Here is a 23,717-nt window from a genome sequence, read left to right as displayed (position 1 = left end):
TGATTTGTGAGGTATGTTTCCAGAAATCCTCACTACAATGTTACGATTTAGCTCTTATATTGCCATGGAAGAGAAAACTTTTATATAGCAGAGAAACTAGCTTAGAAAGCAAAGTTTATTCATTAATGTATTATTTCAAAATTACTCATGTGACATGATGCAGTTCCTTATTTGCAGCTCAGAACTTCCCTGTATCTGTAGGGCCTTAAAAACCGAGGAGGATTTGTCAATCTGGTTCAGTGCAGAAGAGTTTTCTTGCAAGGCACGGGTTTCATCCTCAGCATAAATTTGAGGTGCAGGGAGAAGGGGGTGAGGCATTTGGCCATGGCTGTCTACCTGCTCCTGACTTTTCTCTTCTCTTTTAGCACGTCTCTTCAAATATCTGGTAAGTCTTTGTTGTCTGCGGACTATGTGGAGGTTCGCAAGTTCTTTCTCGTGCTTTCCTGATGAGTTTCTTGGTGGAGAGTGAGTTTAGATCTAATAACAGCATGTAATATGAACAAGTTTTATTCAGCTCTTAAATTTGGTGGTATCTGTACAGGCATTCTGTTTCCTTAGCCCAGTTTTCAAGGTGGCGTATGAGTGAAAGAAATACGCCAACAGATGTGGGCATAATTTAAGTAGTGCTGATTCTTGAAAAATCAGGCAGCTGGATGTGGACAAAAGCTGGTCTGAAAGTACTCCATAGGAGGTTAATGCAGCTCCAGTGGACAGGGCAGTGTCCTCTCAACAGACACAGAACCCCTGGCAGATGTGTGCCTTGAGTTTCTTAGGCAGCTGACGTAGAACACGGCACACTAATCGTTGCATATTGGAATCCTGTTTCCAATCTGATGGCTTTAGGAAGGGCCTTAAGAGTTTCTGTCTGTTGGGTTTCCTACGCTGCTACTGCTGAGTGGAAAAAACATGATGCTGTGTCTGCAGGTCTTTCCCCAACAGCTAGAGAACTGGGGGAGTCCAAGTGTCAGTGCTTGAACAGCAGCAGGGAGTAGCCAATAACGCTGCTCTGATCCGCTACAGGAGAATTTCTTATGTGCATGTTTTTGGGTGAGACCAACCTGGCTCTAACCCATCCTCTGCTAACCTTCTGAAGAACTGCTGCAGCAGGAGAGCTGTGCCAGGGGAAATGGCTTCTGGCTTGTTCATGTCTGCAGCCTTTCAGAGAAGCATCACCTAGGCTGTTCACCCACTCCCTGGCACCTCTGAGGGGTGGAGTGGTGGCTGTGAAGCCCCATTTAACTATTCCACCCCTGGCAAGAGACCTTGAACGTTAGGAAAGAATTTTTCACACAAGAGTGGTCGGGCATTGGAACAGGCTGCCCAGGGAGGTGGTGGAGTCACCATCCCTGGATGTGTTTAAGAGTCGTTTAGATGTGGTGTTGGGGGATATGGTGCAGGGGAGAACTTTGTAGAGTAGGGGAGATGGTTGGACTCGATGATCCCAAGGGTCTCTTCCAACCTAGACGATTCTATGATCCTAAGGTGAGCTGAAGAAACGGTCAAGGTTTGGAGCAGGCTGAAGTTGTGCCGCTTCTTTGAAGCTGTTCTTAAGAAACACAACCCTGTTGCGCAGCATCTCAGGCTTCTGTTTACAAGTGTAGCTATTAATGGCACTTGGGATATTTAGTTCTCTCAGGCGTGCTCAGAACTGAAGTGATGATGCTGCAAGTCCTGGCTTCCCTCCTGAGAAACTCACAAGCCGAATTCTGTGAAGAAATGACTTTTTTGCACAGTTGCCAAAAACTTCCAAAATCATTAACCAAACATGAAAAATACCCCACTTGCTTGATGAGCTGAACACCACAAAGTCATTCTGGGCCATTCAGAAAAGGTTGCATTTTCAGTACGTAAAACATTCTTAATAGCTCTAAAGGAAAAAGCCCTTGTACTTGTGAAATTAAAGCCGTTTAATATGCTGTGTGGTGGTGGAACTTTGAAGAACTCATGAAATTTAATAGAAATCATTTTTGAACGGCATTTTGAGAACAGTGTGTTTTAAGGAGGGACGTGAAGAAGAGCAATTTCTCTTGAAAGAGCTATATTTTCAGCTTCTGTGTTGCTTCCATCTTAAGAGCATTTTGATGAATATCCTTCATACTCATGATGAACTTCCCTTGATTTCTTTCCCTGTTTACTCTATATATTAGATTTTTTTTTATTGTAGCAGACTGTCAAATAGAAGTAGCTGACCCATCTTCTATGAAATCTCTCCTGTTTGCATTCCTGTTTTATTTTATAGATAGCGGAATATTTTCCATCTATAACGAAGATAGCAAGCTCTGCGCCCAAGCTCAAAACTCCAGCTCAGTCATAACTACGACTTGTGATGAGCATAATGAGTTTCAAAAGTTCAGGTGGGTCTCTGCCACGCAGCTGCTGAGCATGGCCCTCAAGCTGTGCCTGGGAGTGCTCACCAAGGACAACGAGGCAGCCATCACGTTGGAATCCTGCAACAGGACGAATGAGCTCCAGTGGTGGGAATGCAGAAATGAGACACTTGCAACCCATGGCAAGGATTTATTTTTCAACTATGGCAAAGGGAAGGGGAAGAAAGTCAGGTTGTCCAGATTATCGGGCAAGGGGAGCAGGTGGAAAATCCATGGAACCTTAGAGAGCATATGCTCCCGGCGTTATGAGGGTGAGTACTAAAAATTAATCTCTATTTCCAGGTGACTTGGCTGTACCTGTTTACAAAGTATTCCACTGCCTGCCTGTCCTTCAGCAACCCTTTTCTTACAGTGACATCAGCAGCGGAGCTGACTACAAATAGGGAGTAGAAATAAAAGGCAAATATGACTGTATACATTTCTGCATGACTTGAAAAGTGCAATTCTGCCAAACCAAAGAATCAAATGACAAAGGCCTACGATGTAATCATAAGGGAGAATGGCAATTCTCTTTGTACAGCAACAGCATAAAGAAATCTATGAATGTTTTAAAATACGCCCAATAATTTGTAGAAGTGACAATTGTGTTATATTTAAGTATTTGTTGTTGCTATTACCTGGTTTGAGCATGTAGTATCTCTAAGTTAATTTCTAGTTAGCATAGATGTAATACCTTTTTAACAATATTTACCTGGTGTTTCCCAAGCCCAGAGGGAAGGAAAATTAGGAAAAAGCAAAAGGAAAACCAGTGTTTAAAGGCTCAGGAGGCAGTAATTCCTAATTGCCTGGCAAAAGACTGCTGGAGAGACGGGTCACCTTTTCCTGCATTATTATCCCTCCTGGGATATGTAGATTGAGCATCCCTCTGGTAGGGTGGGAAGTTAAACAAGAAGGGATGAAGTTTTTCCTGTGCCCTACAACAGTTCCAGCTGGAATGAAATTTGTCATAATTTTGTTCAGATGATAGCAAATTAAACTGCATGGAGATGGGAGTGCCACTTCCCAGTGGAGTCACTTGCAATTTTAAAATAAAACTCCCTCTTATGAAAACTAACAAAATATTCTGATATCTTCTTTCCAAGCCTTTTCAACCACACAGGGAAAACAAAGGAAAAGATCCTAAACATTTTCCGTGGGCAGAAGTATTTCTGGGATCTCCCATTTCGATGGGAGAAACTGAGTCACAAACATCTCTGACACAGGAGTCCAGACAGTAATGAAAAGAACAAATGTCAGAAATTAGATTGATGGCCAAATAAGGGTTGTTTGAGAGTTGTAATTCTGAATATCTTGCCATAGTCCTGTCTAGCTGGCACAACAGCTTTGGAAGGCTTTATAGTAATGAAGCACTCATGTGTTGAGCTCTTGCATAACTCAGAGAGCTGCCTATGAGCAGACACTGTGGTGAACATCTGACGTCAACTGACTGCTATTACTCTATGTTTCTCTCCATAGATATCTACACACTGGGAGGAAATGCCTTTGGTGCACCTTGCATGTTCCCTTTTAAGTTCAAGGGTAGATGGTACGCTGAGTGCATCCCCCGCAGTGACCATGCGAGCTCTTTCTGGTGTGCAACTTCCTCAGATTTTGATAAAGACCAGTCTTTTGGAAATTGCCCGCTAAAAGGTAATTTATTTTTGAAGATTTCAGGAAAGGCATTGAGCAAAAATTTCACTCTCATGTCAAAATCCACTCTCATGGTCAAAATCTCCTTGGGACGTGAAGTGGCATCAGACAGTGTGTTGGATCCTGGCTCGCTTAGTTCACTGGTGAGCTCTGCAATGACAAAACGAGCTACCTGTTCTTCACGCTCACTGGTTTTCCAGCTGAGATGAGAAGTAGTTCTGCAGCGCTCCTGAGATTGGTACATACAGTAGAAAAGGCCCTGGGGGTGTTGGTGGACAGCCAGCTGAACATGAGCCAGCAGTGTGCCGAGGTGGCCAAGAAGGCCACCAGCATCCTGGCCTGTGTCAGGAGCAGCGTGGCCAGCAGGAGCAGGGCAGGGATGGTGCCTCTGGACTGGGCACTGGTGAGGCCTCACCTCCAGGGCTGGGTTCAGTTCTGGGCCCCTCACTACAGGAAGGACATTGAGGGGCTGGAGCGTGTCCAGAGGAGAGCCACCAAGCTGGGGAGGGGTCTGGAGAACAAGTCACATGAGGAGAGGCTGAGGGAACTGGGCATGTTGAGTTTGGAGAAGAGGAGGCTGAGGGGAGACCTCATTGCCCTCTCCAACTCCCTGAAAGGAGGGTGTAGAGGGGGGGGAGTTGGCCTCTTCTCCCAAGGGAATAATGACAGGAGCAGAGGAAATGGTCTGAAGTTGGGGCAGGGGAGGTTTAGATGAGATCTGAGGAAGAATGACTTTCCTGAGAGGGTGGTCAGGCCCTGGAAGGGCCTGCCCAGGGAGGTGGTGGAGTCACCATCCCTGGAGGGATTTCAGAAAGGTGTAGACGGGGCACTTCAGGGCATGCTCTAGTGCCTGGGATTGTTGAGTTGTGTCTGTTTGTGGAGGGTTTTTTTTGGTTTTTTTTTTTAGTGGTTGGATTCCGAGATCGTTGGGTTGTGTCTGTTTGTGGAGGTTTTTTTCGTTTTTTTTTTTAGTGGTTGGACTCGATGATCTCAAAGGTCCCTTCCAACCGTGAAGATTCTGTGATTCTGTGATTCTGTGATTCTGTGACAGGGAGTATTGTGAGGGTGGTGATGAGGAAGGGAGGAGGAAGAGAAGGCAGGAGGAAGAGAAATCCCCTAGGAGTAGGTGAGAAGAAAGGGCAAATTAAAGGCGGAAAGAAGTGCAATGGATGAGGAAGGGAAGCAAGAGGCAGTGGTGTATCAAAGGATAGAGCAGAGAAGAGGAAGGCTGGAGTGAATGGAAGGCTGCAAGACACGGGTAGTGACCTTCGCTTGCCCTTGGTGTTCCTTATACCCACAAATCACCCAACACAGCTAGTGAGCCCAGCACAACCCCTTCATGCCTGCTCCACATCTGATTGGAAATGATGGTTTCTGTCATGTTGGGAGGTCTAGGAGAGCATAAGAGGGGTCTCAAGGTAAGAAGATGTTCTGTATAGGGAATAGGGAAACGTGTGTATGGGTAGAATACATCAGTGAGTGGGTTAATGTGGCTTGAACTGTGGGAGAAGTAGATGAGTTACATAAATAAAAAGAACATGGTGAAAGTAGAAGAATTACGTTTGTAAGGAGAAATAATTCCTTTTGTTATTTATGTATTGTTAACATTGAATGTACAAGGTATACATGTGGGGGAAAGTACATGTAAAAAATTAGTAAATCATACAGCTACATAGTTTTAGTCTGCAATGAAGATTTTATTTTCTGCATAAGCAAGTATGATTATCTTGTCAAGTTGCTGTTACCATGTTTTATAGACACCATCCACAGTGACCTTTGGAAAACAAATCCCGTGACAGAAACACGCTACCAGATAAACTCAGAATCCCTTTTGACATGGCATCAAGCAAGAAAAAGCTGCCAGCAGCAGAATGCAGAATTATTAAGTGTCACAGACCTTCATGAAGGAATGTATTTACTAGGTAAAGTAAAAAAAAATCAACAAACAAATTAATGCATATGGTTAAAATGTAGGTCAGCTCAAAGACCTTAAACATGGATTCTTATATTTACCTTGTAAAAATAGGTCTTAGTGACATTCTTAAAACAGCTTGTCACTTTCTCACAAACAATGTATTAAAATAGTGGAATAAATCTGACCTATACCAAAAAAATCACTATGACATTTTTTCCACACTTTAAAATTTTATTTCAAGTTTTATTGAGCAACATATAAAATCAGAGGCATCTAATAACATGACTGTTGGTTTCTTTTGCCCATTTAGGGATCACCAGCAGCCTGGGTGTAGATGCAAAGCTCTGGACTGGTCTTTTCAGTGCACTTGATGGTGGCTGGCAGTGGGTTGGGGGCAGTCCCTTCAGATACCTAAACTGGGCTCCAGGTAAGTTCACTTATCTGAAACAATGATCGGTGTCTGGGCTGAATTTCTCTTCTGTTCCCCAAATTCCTGTTACCTTATTCCTTTGGTTTCATAGAATTTTCACAGATTACAGGGGATTCTGGAAACGCTAGGATATTACAGAAATAGGGATAACACCAGACATGGATCACCATTAATTCTGAATTTCCCAGAAAAAGCAGAAAGCTCATCTAACAAAATAGTTTGAAACAAATATCTACAGATTGTTCCATATTTTTTCCCACCCATAATTTTCTCATCAGGCATATTATTCAAACAAAAAACTAATGAAAAATTATATCAAGAGAATGTAAAGAAAAGAGAAAAAAACCTGAACAGAAACATTGCATAAAAAAATATTTTCAGTTGTTCTACTCAGTTACTGCTTATGACATTTATCTGATGTACATTATCTTAGCAAGTTTCCACTTTCTTCTTAGAATCCAAGTCACCATCTTGCACATTACCATATTACCTATTTTGATAATGGCAAAAGACTTGTGTGTTCCCTCCTGTGATGACGTGAAAATTTTCAGTGTTAACAGAGGTATTCTCTGTATGTTGTGCCTCTTTCCTAAAGGAAATCCCTCTATGGAATCCGGAAAAATATGTGGGACCTTCCAAGGTAGGAACGGCAAATGGGAAAACGAGGCGTGTGATCGCAAACTGGGATATATCTGCCAAAAGAGAAACTCCTCTTCAGATTCCTCCACTATTGCCTCTGGTAAGTTGGTCAAAAAATAAGGCTGATTTTGCAATAAGAAATACTGGGAGGATGCCATATATGAAATGACAGTATATGGTGAAAACAAAAGGGTTATACTTGTTGAACTGGGTCAAATGCTGAGAAGACTTTAATTTTCTGGCTCATTTTAAAGATGATGTCTAGATGTTCATCATTTTGAAAAGATCCCAGGGTACAAAAGAAGGCAGAATTTTGTGTTTACTCATGTTATCTAGGTGACAAAAGGCTGGTGAATATCCTGTGCTGTGAAAAATACACTAAAAATGTATTCTGCAAGAAGATGTGAGCCAGGGTTCATGTTCTCCCTGCTCTCTCTGCCCCTTTTTGCTCTATTCTGAAAGGAAAATTTCAGAATATGGGGCTGGCACCTTTTCTCAATTGAGTTCCCTTTGCACCTGAGGCAAACTAGATCTTATCTATGTGAAGGAAATGGAAGTTACTTCACCTGGGAATTCCCAGCATGTTACTAACTCTACAGTAACTCCTTCAGCTACATATATACTAGTATATAAGATTACTCTCTGGTTTTGGGGATGGATGGCACATCATAGCCTGCATCCTGTACATTCTGGCTGCTTCCAGACATCTTACTAGGAATGGTTTCTGACCCATGCTATCCTCCAAACTGTGACTGGATGTTGCCTAGAAGAATGCAAGTTTGCACAGGTCAAAACCACGTCCAGGAGGCACTGAACAATGTGGTTGACCACACACCAACGCTGGGTACATGTCCTGCCCTCTTCAGTTTCCTTTGTAGGTGCAGATGGTGTGAACCTTCAAAGCAGTGGAGGATGGCTGGTCATACTCAATTCACATCCAAGAAATAGCCACAATGTGTGGCATTTTTGTGCAGCTGGGAATTCTGACACGTCTGGTATAACATAGAAATATGTCTGGGCTCTCTGATGTATGATTTGGGCTCTACAGGAGCTCAAATTGGCTCCCAAGCAGTTGGCATTCCCAGAGAAAAAACATCCGAAATCTCCAAAACTCACCAAATCAAGTCCCTGTGCAGGAAAAGAGCTGCTTTTCTGTAAAACATGGCTGTACCCAGAACCTCACTGAGGGATATTTAACATGGCATTGTGCCCTGCAAGTTTACATGCCAAATTACTTAGTAGGTATTTCATTCATTCAAAAGAGTTTATGGGTCGTTCCCAGCACAACTTGTGTGGAAAAATCTGGTTTGTATTCTTTATGACCTCAGAATCTCTATGATTCTCAGACCTTTGCTTCCCTCCCCTGCCTGTATGTGCTCCAATATTTAAAATTCATATCAGTCCAGGTAATTTTCTTTTTGATTAAAAGAAAGCACTGAATAAGACTGCTTATTAATTGTTTGAAATAACTTTTTTTAGGTGACTTAAAGCATTTTAAGTGCCCCAGGGAATGGGTGGCCTATGCAGGTCATTGCTACAGAATTTACAAAACACCCAAAATATGGAAAGAAGCGCAGTCTTCCTGTAGAAAAGAAGATGGAGAGCTGGCGAGTATTCATAATATTGAGGAGTACAGTTTTACAGTGTCTCAGCTTGGGTACAGTGAGTATTCCTGCAGGTCACTTTTTAAATCTGGAATTATACTCTTGCTATTATTCATTTAATCATTTTAACCTCCATCTTAAATGTTTTTTTAAAACGTCCTTGTTCAGTCAAAAGTGGGTGTGAGCTGTGATTGTTCCACATTAAGCCATACCCTTACCTCTGTGTCCCCAGAGCCAGAGGATGAGCTGTGGATTGGTCTAAATGACTTCAGGGTTCCAATGTATTTTGAATGGAGTGATGGGACACCTGTGACTTACACCAAATGGCATCGCGGAGAGCCCACCCACACGCGGAATAAGGCAGACTGCATCGTTATGAAGGGAGAGGTAAAAGTCCCTCTCCCACTTTCACACTTTCTTCTGTCCTTTGTGCTCCCTCCAAAAAACCCCACCTGTGACCAAAAAAAAAAAAAAAATTGAAAAAAAAAGTAAAAAGGGACAAGCATTTTAAAGGTTTTTAAGAACTTGGTTTAATTCTGAATATCTTAGTGTGGTGGGAGACTGGAGAGCAGATCTAGGAAGCTGTAGAGTAGAGCACCAGAAGCCTGAGACTTGGTCTGCTCTACAACAGCTACAACAAGTCTGCCATCTGAAATTGGTTGATGTAATTTATCATTCACATTCAATTTGGCTGATCATAGCTGCAGACTATATTCTCAGAGCAGGGACTTCCTTATGTTTCCCCTAAACCATCTAAAATATAGGTTTATTAAAGCTACTTTGAAGGCTCGTATTATTGGAGGCACAAAAAATTAGGAGCAAAAAGTTCTATCTTGTTTAATACTCAGCATAAAATGACATATCATAATACTGGGGAAAAATTCTTTAACTATAATTTTTTCATATTTTTCATAATAAATACTGTGCTGGTGAGAATAGAGTGGAGCAGCGTGTTTCCTTCCTGCACGCAACTCTCACGGCTCTAGGGAAATGTGGTCCTCACTGTCTTCATTGTGTTCCTGATTTGGGGGTTTTGGAGAAAGCATCAGGGCAAGGGAGAGAACCGGAACAGTCCCAGCCATGCGAAGAGAGAAGGATTCTCTCTGAGGATGGTGAATATTCCTGTTTGATATGGATTTTCTCTAGGTTTCATTTCTCTTTATGGTTTCTTCTTGCCTTCCTCAGGATGGATCCTGGGCTGACAGAGCTTGTGAAGTGAAACTCGGTTATGTTTGTAAAAGGAAACCTTTGGCAGAAGAATCAGGGGAAGCTGAAGTTACTTACCCAGGCTGCCAGAAAGTAAGTGTAAAAGAAAAGCAGTGAAAGGTGGTTGCATCTTACTTTTACCCCCATGATAGTGAGCATCACAGAAATCAATTATTTTGACTGTTCTTGATGGATGTTAGTTTTGTCTGCATTGATACTTCTCAGACTAATGGGGAAATTTTTTTCTTTATTTAAACAAAATTTAGACTGACTTCTTTTTTTTTTTTTCACTCCCTTGCGTGCACACTTCACTCATCTCTCTCCCAGTGCAGAACTTTTCCCCCCCAAGAGCTGCTCTCTGAGTGACATTGTTGGGTTGCCCTCACAGTTCCATCAATCCACTGCAGGAGGCATGAATCACAGAATCACAAAATCACAGAATCTTCATGGTTGGAAGGGACCTTTGAGATCATTGAGTCCAACCACTAAAAAACCCACCCAACAACCACACCCCACACCCACCCACAGACAGACACAACCCAGCAATCTCGGGCACTAGAGCATGCCCTGAAGTGCCACATCTACACCTTTCTTAAATCTCTCAAGGAATGGTGAATCCACAACTTCCCTTTGCAGCCCCGTCCAGGGCCTGACCACCCTCTCAGGAAAGTCATTCTTCCTCAGATCTCATCTAAACCTCCCCTGCCCCAACTTCAGACCATTCCCTCTGCTCCTGTCATGATTCCCTTGGGAGAAGAGGCCACCCCCCACCTCTCTACACCCTCCTTTCAGGGAGTTGGAGAGGGCAAGGAGGTCTCCCCTCAGCCTCCTCTTCTCCAAACTCAACATGCCCAGTTCCCTCAGCCTCTCCTCGTGTGACTTGTGCTCCAGACCCCTCCCCAGCTTGGTGGCTCTCCTCTGGACACGCTCCAGCCCCTCAATGTCCTTCCTGTAGTGAGGGGCCCAGAACTGAACCCAGCCCTGGAGGTGAGGCCTCACCAGTGCCCAGTCCAGAGGCACCATCCCTGCCCTGCTCCTGCTGGCCACGCTGCTCCTGACACAGGCCAGGATGCTGGGGGCCTTCTTGGCCACCTGGGTACACTGCTGTCTGACTATCGAGCTGAACATTTTGCAACTTGTTGGAGCCTCTTGCAACAGCTGGACTTGCACACACAGAGAGCAGGGCAGGCTTTACACGAGGAGCCACGCAGCGGCTGTGGGCACGCTCGCCATTCTCCAAGTCACAACCACGGCTTGCTGCAGCTTGTGCATCCTTCATCAAAGGGCAAGACACACAGTTGTGGTTACAAAAGCTGTGTCCGATTATCTTCTTCATTTCCTCTCACTGTTTCTGAGATTAGTTTTGGCTGGGGGTGTGGTATGAAGGTGGCTTTTGGAAGCGTGCTGTGGTGCACCATCTGACAGCCCCTCCCTGCATCTCTGCTGTTGACACTGACAGGGCTGGATGAAGCACGGCTTCTACTGTTACTCCGTGGGGCAGTTACCAGCAACCTTCTTAGAAGCAAAAAAAATCTGTGAAGAAAACCAAAGTTACCTGGCTTCTGTGAGAGACAGGTATGGAAACGTAATTCTTGTCCTTTCATACTTGCACCCAGCATGGAAGGGCCAAACAGGAGACCCTTCTTTGCATATGTTCATAGTGTCCCATGTGACACCAGTCCTTGGCTGGAAAACTTATGGTAGAAGTGAAGAAGTATCACAAAATATGTCAGGGGCTTGATGTCATCAATTCAAGAATTCAGGCCACACGCCTGCACTGTTGTTGACTCCAAGAATTAGAAAATTGCCTCAATCCCCCAACAATCCCAAATTGCCAGATTATTTTAAAATCTATTGTACTAAAAATAAACAGATAAGCACAGAAATATGTATTTCCTCTGGATTTGAGCTTTTCAGCCTTTTCGTTGTAACAGTCGGATCTCTAAACTTACCCTTTTTAGAAAGAGTAGAATTTTTGCCCCAGAGTAACCAAGATTTAAAGATCTAGACCTTATCTAGACTTCGTAAAACACTGTAGTACTTATTTATAAAGAATGAATAGCATATATGCATTAAGACAAGTACTGTTTGGCTCGTGGTGTTCATTGTGCAGTAAAAAAGGAGAACAGAATCACGCTAAATTCTAAACAGTATTTACATTACCAAAATATAAAATAAAAATTAATTTATATGAGAGTTAGAACTCTTAAAGTAAGATCATCACCCTTGCTTCAATCCATACTTATCTTTTCCCACATATTAACAAAACACCTTAACTTTACCAGATTTACTACAATGAATTTTTTGAGGAAATGAACGAATTACGGTAAAACGCAATACATCAGTTTGGTACTTACTCTTCACAGATATGAACAAGCTTTTTTCACTTCTGTAATTGGATTCAATCCAGCAAAGTATTTCTGGATTGGTCTCTCAGATACAGAGGAGCAGGGGACGTTCAAGTGGGCCAGCGGGGATGTTGTCACCTTCACCCACTGGAACACGGGGATGCCTGGTACGTGCCATGAGGGCCACTGATTTTCCACTCCGGGGGCCTGGGAAGTGAGGGTTTTAAAGCTAAATAGTGGTTTAGAAACTCTGATGGCATAAAGTGGAAAAAACAACTTTGCAATTTTCTGCTAAAGGGCTTAAATCAGAGATCATGGTAGTTCCTTCCAGTAGACCAGGTAGGACTTTATATGTCTGCTGGTATCATTCCTTGTTGTTTGGTGGCTTTGATGGGTGGTGATTCATAGTGTAACGTAAAAAAAATTTGATAAAGTTTATTTGTGATTTAATTGAGGTGCACATGAGCTACTGTAATCTATTGGCATCCAAACACAGTGGGGACAGGTTACATCTAATTAAGTAGCATGTTCTTTGAGAAGATGCTGCTATTTATCAATAAAGTTAAAAAAAAAATGTTTCATGCAGGAAGGGAGTCAGGCTGCGTGGCCATGACGACAGGAACTTCTGCTGGATTATGGGATATATTGAACTGTGAAGAAACAAACCTGTTTCTCTGCAAGCAGCTGGTAGAGGGAGCGACTCCCCCTCCTCCTCCAACGGTGCTCCCTCTCCCATCGTGCCCAGATGGGTGGCAATCAGTTTCTCAGAGCAGCTTCTGCTTCAAAGTAGGTGTTCAACTTCTGAATGCAGACCTTTGTCTTTTCAAATGAGAGCACGTTTCATGTGTGCGTGGAAGGTGGATTTTTACCCTGCCTACCTGGTACCTCCCGGAGGGTAACACGTCTCCAGCCATCCCCAGGTCATGTGTCAGGGAAGTGCTGGGAAGTGCTGTATGTAGGTTGAAGTAAGTTTGGAGTCACTAGGACTTGGAGATGGTATGAAAGGCAAAGCTGAAATAATCAAATTTGGTAGAGGACTACAGGCCTATGGTTGCACAGTTAAATAGTAAGTGATAAAACCTAGAGACCAGAAGACCAGATGAAGGATAGAAGCCCACAGTGCTGTTTCTAAGTTTCTGTGGTACCCAACACAGTATTTAACTGTCCACTTTTTATAGATTTTTCAGCGAGGAAGGGAGAAAATGGAAACATGGTTTGGTGCAAGAGATTTTTGCAGAGCCATTGGAGGAGATCTGGCATGTATCCACAGTGAAGAAGAACAAAATCTAATAATTAGCTTGTAAGTATCTGCACAGTGCGTCATTTAAATGTAGGGGGGAAAAAAGGCATTTGAAAAATGGCCTTTCTGAAAGACATAAGGGACTTCTGGTGATCAGTTTCTACCTTGCAAAGGCTGTGTATATCCTTGCAAAGTAGCAGAAGGAAACGGGTAGAAAGAGGCGAGTGGAAGGGTTTCTTGGCAAGCCTCTGGGAAGGTGATGCTATGCATGGAAGTGGCCTGAATGTACACAAAAATGAAAGAAGGATCACCAAAATTGGCTTAAACCGATTTTAGTTTGAAAGGATAAAACTGATCTTTTTAGCTCATTTTGATCAGTAGGTGAAATACTCTTGATTAAAGGAATAGTTTGTGCTGCTTTCTTTCCTTAGTTAAGGGGAAAAATTGGGAGACTAAGGAAAGCCTGACCTAGTGATGCGCTTATATAAATGTTTAAATCAAGCCCATGAGTACAGACATGTCTGAATTTGGATGCTTAAGATACTTGATCAAACCAAGACCTTAAAATATATTTTCATTTAACTCAGTATCTGTGTACTCACGACAGCTGTGACCCTTCCCATGAAGCTCTGTGTTTCACTGCTTCCTGCCACATGCAGTGCCCAGGGTGTTTTTCCCCACATGGCAACTGAACGATCACTTTATATGACTATTTCAAATGATACTTCAAACATAAAACCACCGAGAATACTGTGATGATATATATTCTTCTCAAGTTCACACTGTGTCTGATTGTCTATATTTGTAATGATTCAGAAGGAGAGAATATATTCACTTTTCTTACTGGATGGGTTTAAGTGCCTTGGACTCCGATGGCGGATTTATATGGAGTGATGGCTCACCAGTGAGTAAATTATTTATTATTCCATCTTTTTTTCTAATTTTCCACACACGTCTTGACAGATAGCTCTCACAACTCCTCCTATACAAGCCACAAGTGACCTTAAGGTCACTGTCTCAGGCTGAAACATCAGAACAGGATGATCAACCCAGGGGTCAGACGATGGTACTTAGATATGTCTTTCCAGAGCTTGGCAGGAGAACTTCATCTCTCCTGCTAACAAGGAGGGCAACAACTTCTTGGCTTACTAACATGGCCACTAACATACACAGAGGAATCATTGGTATGCAAGGGTCATGTCCTTCTTCTTAAAAGCACAAGATGGACGATGAAATCAAATGAAGCACACTTTTCTTTAACAGGACAATATAAGACAATTGTTTCTCTTTAAAAGGAAAGTAGTAACAAAGCTGTGTTTCCACTTTAGGTAAATTTTGAAAAATGGGCACATGGAGAACCAAACAACTATGATGGAAATGAAAAATGTGGTGTGTTTAGTGGCTACAATAATATGAACTGGAATGATTTATATTGTGAATATATGCAGGACTATGTTTGCCAAATCAAAAAAGGTAAGAGGACTTTCTTCCTTAAGCAACTTTTAGAGACAGATATGAGCATCCTTCCCAGGTCCGATCACACTATCTGCATGGATTAGATCCAGCTGTGCCATCAAACACAATGAAACACAATGCATTTCAGTTTAAATAAAAGCAGTTCAAACCTATAAATTAATCCCTGAGATACACATGTAAGTTGGGGTGTATACCCAGCATGTTGAGGAAATGACATACAGCAGCCTAAAGTTGGGCATAGTTTCTGTAAACTTAACTTGTGATTGGCTCTAATATGGTATTTTGCTCAGTGTAGCACCATTTTTTTCATTTAAAACTTTAAATTGTTAAAAACGCTATACATATATTTAATTGAGAAATGTCTGAGAAATATAAACCACTAAGATATTGATTTACATTGATTTACATTGCAGGAGCACCACTGAAACCAGAGCCTAGTTCCACATTCAGTAAGTCTTCTACTTCCAGTAACAAATAAAATTAATAAATAATGATGTTAAGTTCTATTACAGACTGCTTAATGTTTTACCTTGCAGATTATTCATATGTTGTTGGTGAAGAAGACTGGATAGTATATAATCACAAGGAATACTACTTCAGCAAGGATCCAATGCCTATGGAAAAAGCTAGGGACTTCTGTAAGAAGAATGGTAGTGATCTTGCTGTCATTGAGAGTGAAAGTGAAAGAAATTTTCTTTGGAAATACGTAAGAAACATGTTTTACTTCAAAAATGCACTCTTCTGTCCTTTACTGGGGCATCTTTTTCAGCTGGCTTATGAAGTATTAGAAAGTGGTCCCCATCATAAAAAAAAATCAGTGCCACATTTCATGGGGTTATCTACTTAGAAGGTTTACCATAATCATTATTTTGATAAATTGCTACATATAGATAAATCCTCAGCTTCCTTTCGTGAACACTCTTATGGTGCAAACTTCCAAAAACTTTCTTTGTTTAGCTGAAGGCTAGTTTCTGAGTATGCTTTGTTTTCCAACTCATTTTCTTCACAGAATTCAAGAAAAACCTTTTCACTTTTTATTTGCCAAAACAGATTTCAGATTTTCAGCAAAAGGTTTAAGACAGAATGTTTTCTAATAGGAAGAGAATAACCTGATGATGATGTACTCTTTTGGAAATAGTTTCATACTATTAAAACCAAATATGATTCCATCATTTCCTCCACATGACTAAGTACTAAACCCTACCATTTACTTGTAACCTTTCGGCAAATTCTCATTATTCTTTTTTAAAACCCTTAAAAATATTGCTTTATTTTGTGGCCTGCTTAAGAGGTGGTTCTTATATTTTTAACATAGCTTTTTGCTCCATTTCTTTTTCATCACATTCTGTTTTGTTTTGGTTTTTTTTTTTAAGAAAATATCAAATACTGGAAATTGGAGGAAAACATTGCATTTTGCAATTCAGGCACATACTGTGCTTTGCATATTATACAATTGCAGAACTGAAACAAAAGCAGTTTTTGAGAGCTTGCTTATTTTATTTGAAATCTGTTTTGTCACAGTTCATTAAAATTCTTACTTTTTATGTTTTAGACTTTCTATAAAGACTGGGGAAATAACTTTTACATTGGCTTAAGTGTGAGCCTTGATAGGACATTCCGGTAAGTAAAAACAAATTAAGTTTTTCAGACTCATAACATGAATATTTGGCACGGCCGTCTGTAAAAGACTGTTGAAGTTCAATGGCTGACAAAATCTATCTACAGCCATGTCTTGACATAAAGCTTAAAATATGACTCTATTCCTCAGGGGAGCACTTCTCCCATAATATTTTCACTATTTCCGCTTCTTTTGTACTGTGAGGCTGAGACGTTCACTCACAGTCAGTTCAGTGCCATCCCCTTTTCCTTGTTAGATGAAACATAAAATTGGTTGGAGGTCTCTAGGAAGTTTCAGAAGGTACTTGCAGACATTACTGAATATTCAAATGATCAAAGAAAAAAACAACAAACCAAACCTACAAAGCCTGCAATGAGGCATCATTTTGGTTTTTAGAGGTGAACCATCAATACTGGAAAGCCCTTGTCTGGGAGGTAATTTCTGGACAGTTTTAATGTCAGAGCCCAGGGCTGGACAGCTTCAGGCTGCATGGAGTCATTACTCTTCTACAGATGTCTTCAAAAACAAATTGCCCTGGGAATAAACCTCCCACGGAGCCTTAGATGAGTTACAGACACACTTCTCCTGTGGCACTCTTCTCCATCTCCCTGCCCCCTTCCTCCCCCTTCTTTTTCTAGTGCCTTCTCCTGGGATTTGAAGCCTGGTCAGATGAGTCTCAGCCTCTTCATTTCAGCCTTTCTTCTCAGGATGCCTTGCTTAGCCATGAGCCACAGAGACTGGATGCTGTCATCTCCTGGAGCTCTTGCTTTTTTCATCACATCCACTGCTCAGTTGTTTGTCCAACTCTCCCTTGCTCCCTCAATAATTTTGTCCTCCTCTCTGCTGGATGATGGTGCCACTATTTGACTTCATATTATTTCTTCCAATTTATTAGGAACTGTTTTTTCATATTTGGCTCGGGAGATTTGCAAGTGGAAGCAGCTAGGCATCCTGTTGAATTCCTTACTTGTAGTTTACCTGAAAAAAACACACATAGAGTTGCTTAGTCTCCAAAACTGGAAAAACACTAAATTGCCCTGTAACTGATGCTGTCTGAAGGCTTGTAATCTTGGCAGTTCGCCCACGTGACTTTCCTCCTTCTGGAACACTGAGGCTTTTTCACTGTCTTCTTGGCTACTTTTTGAGAATGAATTTGTGAATCACCCAACCAGGAAATGATTGTTGCACGACTGAAAGCAATGGCTGTATAATATTAAAGTTCCCTTTGTTTAACAAAATGGTCCGACCGTCAAGTGGTTCAAGGCTCTATCTTACCCTACAAGATCTTTTATTACTGCTTTTGGCCCCAGAAAATTACAAAATAAGCTCAGGTTTCTGTTCTTGTCCTCCAGAGAACACCAGGTCCAGTGCTACACTGGTGTGTTTCCTGCAGGCTATCAGTGCTCAGAGACCAAGAAAGGCTGGGATCACCAGTTGAGAGGAGTAGTTCAGACCTGGTCCAGGTCAACAGAACAGGCAGTTGATATAAAGACATTTCTTACTAATTCCAATTGGAAGGTCTTGGTTTTCTTTTACCAGAGAACAACATGTGTTTGTAAGCTAAAATCTAGGAAACTTAAAATACAAACCTCTAACACATACTTTACAAAGAAATATTAACTAATTCAACTAAGAATTATTATTATCCCAAATCGCTTCTTTCAGGTGGATGGATGGAACTCCAGTGAACTATGTTGCCTGGGCTCCAAATGAACCCAATTTTGCAAATAATGATGAAAACTGTGTGGTCATGTATGCCCAAACAGGTGGGTGTTGTAACAACATTCAGTCTACGTGGTGTGGGACAGGATTGGGAGGGCTGCATGTGCAAGGCTGGGTGAGTTATGATAATAAACAGGCTGGTGTTTGATGGAGTGTTTAAAAAAACATAGGAAAATAAATCATAGTCGCTTCTCTCATTTATGCACTTTTAAAAAATTCAACTCTTTGTAGCTAACACATTGGGTTACACCTGCAATTTGATTCCTGGCTTTGACAGAAAATTGCAGTGTGAACAAATCCGATAAGCATCAGACCAGCAAATAGAGTCAGTATTGTTTTCCATCTAACCTCTGTCCATTTTATGACTGTCTCTCAAGAGCATCAGCTGTCATCATCTGTGCAGTTCTAAAAATCCAAGGCTTGAGCATGGCTTTGATTATTACTAAACCATGTGATACACTATTTTAATTTAAAAAAGAAAAAAAAATATCATTTAATATAGAGCGTTGCAAGCAATTGTGCTTACAGTAGCCAAGCACTTAATCTTATTTGTAGCAGTTAATCTCTTCTACTCTTAAACATTTCTAGTCTCAAAATCTCTAGCTGAGGTAATCTTTCTAGGCTCTATTAGAGATCAACGGGAGGAAGTGAACATTTTTGGGGAGTTAATATTGTGTCCTGTTTTGGAGATCTTCCTTAAGATAAGATGAATTACGTCCTTAACTTCACTAAATTATAATGACAGTATCTCCATTAAATAAAAGGTATGACTAGCTCTACTGTAGGTAATTACCTTCTAAGTGTCTGCAGCTAATGAAATGAATGCCATTTTCTTATTCCTGATCTGTAAAATGGGGATAAGATGTTAATGTTATATTCTTACATCACACTCCCATAGGGAGAAAAGATACCCAGAAGACCAAAAGACTGTGAGAAGCTCAGGTAGAAAGGTAACAAGGACCAAGTACCTTATATAGACAGAGTGACTCTAGAGATCTTACAGAACTTAGAGAGCTGAACTAAGCACTTGAATTAAAACTCCCCTTTGGCAATGCTATGGTTTTGCAATATTCACATATTTCTGTTCTCAGACAAAATATTCATATTCTGAATGTTGTCGGAAACTTGAATATTTCTAGGGAACATACATAAAAATTATCCGTTATTTGTTGGGGAGAGAAATAAAAATACTGTAACCAGTTCTACTTTCCTGTGATAGATTTGCTTTAGGAAAGGACACTTTTTATCGCAGTCTCAATTGCATTTTGGAGGTTTTTTTGTTCTAATTTGCTTTCAGGTACATGGAATGATCTCAACTGTGGCAGTGTTGAGTTATTTATTTGTGAAAGGCTTAACAGTACTATTCGTCCAACTGTTGCTCCCACTTCACCACCACCAAAGGGTGGGTGTCCAGAAGACTGGCTCCTCTTTGATAACAAGGTGCAGTATGAAATGTCAGTATATTGCATTTTAAAAAGAGCAGAATAAAATCCATCTTTGATTCAGTTTTTCAGTTGTGGCAGAGTTTTCAGTTGTCACAAAATATGTTCTGATTGTGTGTATTTAAAAACTCTAAAAATACGATTCCTGAAAGAGAAATTATAGCCTCTCTTGGGATCACAGCAGTTATGAGGGAGGTCATGAGACAAACAAGAAGAAAGATTCATCTTATCTTTTTGCTTATGTTTAATGTTGCAAAGGATAGCTGAGCAACTTCCCTCCTGTTGCATGTTCATGTTTACGGTACAGAGCTTATCTGGCTGTCACAGGTTGCCTGGACACTTATTCATTCGTTGCTTTCTGTGCACTGGCTCTTAAGCTACTAAGGCACCTTCCCTTGAGCAGATTTGTCAAGTTTTTTTCTATAACCAAACATCTGTTAAGGTTTTAAAATAATCCAGTTATAATCTTCACCACACTACTATGTAAGATCACTATTAGCCTTCTCAAAAGACAGAAGTTCATGATAAGAGACACTCACTACTGAAAATTCATAGATTTTCATCAATTACGCTATAACAGCTATAAAACAACAGTATATTGTGTTGAGAAAAAACTTGCCTCAACTAGTTCCATCTGTCTTTCTTTTGGCTAAACCCAAATATGATTTCAGTGTAATAGATCTCCTTTGTTAGAGATCCACTGGCTGCTGTCTTCTCTTCCTTCCCTCTCTCACTCCTAGGGAAAAGAGACACAAACTCAAAGTTTATTTCTTTTCGTAGTGCTCTCTGGAGCTAAAGTGTCTCTCTCCTCCTCACCTCCTAGAAGAGGAGCTTCCAAAGAATCCTTCCTTGACACCTCTCCAAGCGTTTACACATGCCTTCCCACTCTCTTGGACCTACCTCCCTTTTTGGCCAGAATTTCCTCATCAGCTTTTCAGTTGCGTGCTTTAATTAGCACATTGATGTTATGTTGCTTGATCCTGACAAAGGTGTCTGATGGCATCTTAAATCTCACAGATCATTTTACAAGAAATGGTAAAATCGTGGTTTTCTTTGTAGTGTCAGAATCATTCTCTTTCTGTCATTATCCTGTGAGAACCAAACCCGGTTTGCCAAAAAGGCCAACAGAAGCTCAGAGGTTTAGCTTCGATACAACATCTTAGCCTTGCTAGTTTTCTGAGGTCTTCTTAGACTTTCCTCCCACTAAGTCACACCTCAGAAGCGTGCCCAGAAGCTTTAACACAATTTCTACTGAAATCAATAAACTGCCATATTCCTTCTAAGTTAATGCTAAAATATTGGACTTCATGTTAGTTTTCTGATATAGATCTTCTTCATAAAGACTTAAAGACTAGAAAGGGCTGCTAAATTAGCCAATCTCCCTTTTTGCTTAAAATATCCAGTTTATCTTGTTACAAACAGAGATGTTTGCACCAGAAACTAAAATGTCACCCAGTTACAGATTTGGCACACTTCTCTTTTGCAGTGTTTCAAAGTATTTGGCCTTAATGAAAATGACACATTGACATGGCATGGTGCGCGGAACAATTGCATTGATTTTGGAGGAAACCTGGCTACTATATCAAAAAAGGAAATACAAGGTATAAAGTACCAGTATTTTGATATTGAATGAGGCATCAAGTAATTCCTGATAAACAGATTAAAACAGATGTTATAGCTTCTGCAATATATGCTATTATTTATGTCATATTAATATAAAGTTATGTTGAATGGGAAACTGCACCCTTGGAAAATTGCTTGCATACGTTTTAGTATCTTGATTAACTTTTAAAATCCTAGCTTTGGGGTTAATATAGGGCATACAAAACAATTCATACTGTTCAAATATTAAGGTTTTGTATTAGGGGCTTGTCATATAATACATATCCATATTTTAATTTCTCTAAGTGTACATGTCAAAGCAGCACCCAAAGGGAGTAATATCCAAACCAAGTCATCATGCTCCTAGCTGGTGAGCCAAATGCTGTGGGGTCAGTGGAGGACACATCCTCAGGCAGACGAAGGCTCCAATGTTGGAGTCCCAACTTCTCCCTGCTGCCCCTTGCTCTGCTGGACCTCAGCCTGCTGACCTTGCTGCTGCTTGGCATTGGACAGGTTTTTTACTGAGGCCTCATGTTTGCTCAGGAAATGTGATGCCTTGGGTCCTGAGGGCTTTACACGCACCATCTCCCAGCTCACTCCATCAGTGCTTGTGCTTTATACTTTTTTCTATAGCAGAAGAAGGACATTCTTTTAGTGGAAAGGCAGTCCGCATAGGAGCTAAGGGAAAAAGCATCTCGCCTTCAAAAAGCTGAGATCCCGGTACATACATACTTGGTTAATAAGTAGTTTTGTTTGTGTTATGCCTGTTTAGAAATGAAGTTTCTGGTTAAGTCTGGTTAAGAAGGAAGTTGCCAAAGAAGAAAAGGGAATGCAGAGTCTGAAGACTCATTTTCTATGTGCCAAGGTTTAGTGTACGTGCATTAATTTCTGTAATACCATTAAAACAGTTTCCCTGCTTCCTCAGATGGTGAACAGCATAGAAGAGTATACACATAAATTCCTTAAAAAAATCTGAAAGCAATTTTATGTATCGAAACCTGCCCATCTTTGAGTTTGTAAATACTTTTTCTGACTTTAACATCAGATGACCATCTATTCTTTTTTATTTTTATCATGATTACCACCTTATTAAAAAAGAGAAAACCAAAACTGACCATCCTGGTTCCAGGCACTCTAAAGGGGACTGCACTGTTGGGGAAAGGTGCATTCAGTTTCCTTTCTTGTACAATTGTTCTTTTTTCATTCAGCTTTCCTCATGTCCCTCTTAAAAACTGCTGCAACTGATGCTTGGATTGGACTGAATGACATAAATCAGGAGCACACATACTTATGGACAGATGGAAGCCCAGTTTACTATACCAATTGGGGAAAAGGTTCTCGAAGTTATTACAGTAAGGTAAACATTAATTTCTATTTATCCCTTAAACATTATAATTTTATCAGATAATTAAAATGTATGTAGTTACAACTGTATTTTCTGCAAATTTTCCTTTATGAAGACTTTTAGAAATCCTGTTGCTTTTAAAAGCAGAATAATCATGTGGGAGATCTACCTTCATACTTTTTTTTTCAACTTCATACATATTTTTTCAAGACAACCGCTTTGAACAAAATCCTCAAAAGCAGGAAACTCTGGATCTTCCTTTCTCATTTCTGTCTTCTCCTTCTATAGCTTCTATCAAGTCTTCCTTCTGAAAGACATCTTCTGCATGCTTTTAAACTTTTGCCTCTGTTATACCATTTTGTGTTTAATTGAGAGACAAAACTGAGTGTTATTTAATAATTATAAAAGGGCTAATGTAGAATACTGTACTTGATAGTAATACTTCTATACTCCCCTGCTAGCCTTACAAAGTTCCTCTCTTTTTCATAACAGAATTGCTTTGAGCCCAGCTAAACCAGGGAAAAGTTCTGTGAGGTCCAGCCTCTGCTGCCATCCTGTCTAGAGCTGGGTTTTGGGATTCCCAGGAGTTCCCCATAGAATCATAGAATCGCCCAGGCCAGAAGGGACCTCCAAAGGCCATCTAGTCCGACCCCCCCGCAGTCAGCAGGGACACCCCCAACTAGACCAGGTTGCCCAGGGCCTCATCGAGCCTCACCTTGAATATCTCCAGGGATGGGGCCTCAACCACCTCCCTGGGCAACCTGTTCCAGTGCTCCACCACCCTCACAGTGAAGAACCCTCTCCTAATCTCCAGTCTAAATCTGTTCCCCTCCAGCTTGAAGCCATTGCCCCTCGTCCTGTCACTGCAGGCCTTTCTAAACAGGCTCTCCCCAGCCTTCCTGTAGCTTCCCTTCAGGTACTGGAAGGCTGCTATTAGGTCTCCCCGGAGCCTCCTCTTCTCCAGGCTGAACAACCCCAGCTCCCTCAGCCTGTCCTTATAGCAGAGGTGCTCCATCCCCCTGATCATCCTTGTGGCCCTCCTCTGGACCCTCTCCATCAGGTCTATATCCTTCTTATATTGAGGGCTCCAGACCTGCACACAATACTCCAGGTG

General features: G+C 41.2%; 1 protein-coding gene across 2 annotated transcripts in view; it reads left to right on the top strand.

Annotated features, from left to right (window-relative positions):
- The first annotated feature begins 250 nt into the window (after positions 1 to 250).
- The window catches only part of LOC106890298 (macrophage mannose receptor 1-like), a 36,255-nt gene continuing 12,788 nt past the window's right edge, over positions 251 to 23,717 (top strand). The window contains exons 1-22 of one of the 2 annotated variants that reach the window (XM_014946041.1): positions 251 to 385; positions 2,240 to 2,638; positions 3,843 to 4,016; positions 5,774 to 5,938; positions 6,242 to 6,358; positions 6,957 to 7,100; positions 8,480 to 8,662; positions 8,837 to 8,991; positions 9,790 to 9,903; positions 11,270 to 11,385; positions 12,177 to 12,325; positions 12,745 to 12,944; positions 13,337 to 13,458; positions 14,215 to 14,302; positions 14,727 to 14,871; positions 15,288 to 15,323; positions 15,411 to 15,580; positions 16,427 to 16,494; positions 18,158 to 18,258; positions 19,512 to 19,654; positions 21,143 to 21,257; positions 22,467 to 22,615. In XM_014946041.1, the coding sequence (XP_014801527.1) occupies positions 325 to 385; positions 2,240 to 2,638; positions 3,843 to 4,016; positions 5,774 to 5,938; positions 6,242 to 6,358; positions 6,957 to 7,100; positions 8,480 to 8,662; positions 8,837 to 8,991; positions 9,790 to 9,903; positions 11,270 to 11,385; positions 12,177 to 12,325; positions 12,745 to 12,944; positions 13,337 to 13,458; positions 14,215 to 14,302; positions 14,727 to 14,871; positions 15,288 to 15,323; positions 15,411 to 15,580; positions 16,427 to 16,494; positions 18,158 to 18,258; positions 19,512 to 19,654; positions 21,143 to 21,257; positions 22,467 to 22,615 (3,114 nt within the window). In that variant the 5' untranslated portion in view covers positions 251 to 324. Of the gene's footprint in view, positions 386 to 2,239; positions 2,639 to 3,842; positions 4,017 to 5,773; positions 5,939 to 6,241; positions 6,359 to 6,956; positions 7,101 to 8,479; positions 8,663 to 8,836; positions 8,992 to 9,789; positions 9,904 to 11,269; positions 11,386 to 12,176; positions 12,326 to 12,744; positions 12,945 to 13,336; positions 13,459 to 14,208; positions 14,303 to 14,726; positions 14,872 to 15,287; positions 15,324 to 15,410; positions 15,581 to 16,426; positions 16,495 to 18,157; positions 18,259 to 19,511; positions 19,655 to 21,142; positions 21,258 to 22,466; positions 22,616 to 23,717 lie in introns of both variants that reach the window. The other variant, XM_014946031.1, reaches the window with a different exon arrangement.

Source organism: Calidris pugnax, unplaced genomic scaffold (assembly GCF_001431845.1).
Source record: "Calidris pugnax isolate Ruff unplaced genomic scaffold, ASM143184v1 scaffold19, whole genome shotgun sequence".
NCBI lineage: Eukaryota > Metazoa > Chordata > Aves > Charadriiformes > Scolopacidae > Calidris > Calidris pugnax.
Note: the sequence above shows the minus strand (reverse complement) of the source record. Positions and strands in the feature narration are given on the sequence as shown.